The sequence below is a fragment of the Acanthisitta chloris genome, unplaced genomic scaffold, assembly GCF_000695815.1.
Source record: "Acanthisitta chloris isolate BGI_N310 unplaced genomic scaffold, ASM69581v1 scaffold11002, whole genome shotgun sequence".
Lineage (NCBI taxonomy): Eukaryota > Metazoa > Chordata > Aves > Passeriformes > Acanthisittidae > Acanthisitta > Acanthisitta chloris.
The window spans coordinates 19959-21286 of NW_008659903.1; the positions used below are offsets into that span (position 1 = coordinate 19959).

At 43.4% G+C, this 1328-nt stretch overlaps 1 protein-coding gene across 1 annotated transcript in view; it reads right to left on the reverse strand.

The window, feature by feature from the left end:
• Nucleotides 1-599: 599 nt before the first annotated feature.
• Nucleotides 600-1328, reverse strand: part of VPS54 (vacuolar protein sorting 54 homolog (S. cerevisiae)) — a gene marked incomplete at its 5' end in the record, with an annotated part of 8950 nt that continues 8221 nt past the window's right edge. Inside the window, one exon of the mRNA XM_009069593.1 lies at nucleotides 600-1055. Within this exon, the coding sequence (XP_009067841.1) occupies nucleotides 950-1055 (106 nt within the window). The remainder of the gene's footprint in view (nucleotides 1056-1328) is intronic.

A 1328-nucleotide genomic window follows, 5' to 3' on the forward strand; every position in this document is an offset into this window, starting at 1 on the left:
TACTGGCAGCCTCCAGTCTTTAGAAGGTAGTATTAAAAACTCTAAAATAAATGTATCTCAGTTGCACCTTAATGGTGCAACCTTTTATAAGCAGCCTAAAAACTTGAAAATTCTTCCTGCCCTGTTTTCTGTGTCCTCCTCTGGCTTTGAGCCCCACTGCTTTGTGGTTTTGGAACTGTGGAGCCACTGGCAAAGTCCTGGAACACTACCCATCCTTCCTCCCCTGCCTGGGGCCATGCCAGCCTGGGGCGACCATCCAGTTCTCCCAGAAGTGTTACCCTGTCACTGCTAACAATGGTCAGGTCACTCTGCTATCCCACAGGTAATGGCTTCAGGGAACTGACAGGTTCTTCAGAAATCTTGTCTCCAGCTGGTAATTTGGAGCCCAGCTCCGGGGATTCCCCTCGGGCAGAACTGCTCCCTAACAAAGCTGAATCGTATATGCAAGCAATCAAAAGACATTTATTTATATAAAGTTCTGTAAAAAAATAAATTTTAGAACAGCATAGGTTCATAGAGAAAACATTTTCTACAGAGTTCCAACTGCAAGATTTTTATATTGTACCATCATTAAATAAGGTGGGACACCATGTGGATTTCATTGCACTAGAAGAAATGCAAAGCGTCTTTTTAATATAAAGATATACAGAGCATTCTAGACAACTACAGCTGTGTTACAGCTATGTGTTCTTTTGGATTTGGTCCAAAGAAACCTGAGTCTGTTTCCAGAGAGAATGAAAAAACATTGCACAAACAGCTGATCACTTGTTTCTTGCTGAAGGACACTGGAAGGATCATTCCCTGCAGCTCCCTCTGAGTCTAGCTCCCCCGACTATCAATTGTGCCCTTTCTTGGACTCTGGGCTTAAGTATTCACCTCACCGGTGTCACACTGCTTAGAAGAAAGTCAGTCTGTTGTCAGAGCCAAGTGACTGCTCCCAGTGGATTTATCACCTCTTCTGCTCCCAGATTTCAGCCATGTTTAGGTCTAAGTTGTTAAGGCCTTTCAGAGCTTGAAGGTTTCCAGTGTAAAAAGCTACATCTGAAGTAACCAACCTGCAGTGAAACACACAAGAAGATCAGAATCTGACCACATCACATCTACCTGGAGTGCTCAGATAAACAGCCAGAGTTTGTCTAAGACTTGGGCACACAGTTACTACAATCCACATTCAAATCCTATTCCTGGATTAGATATTTTAAGTATCAGTTCCAAGCTCAATGCTGTGGATGTGGTTTATTTTACAGCAGCGATCGCCCATAACAGGATTACTGCTGGGTGTAACACTGGTTCTAGGCAAGGGAGATCAAACCACACGTTCAGAAAAC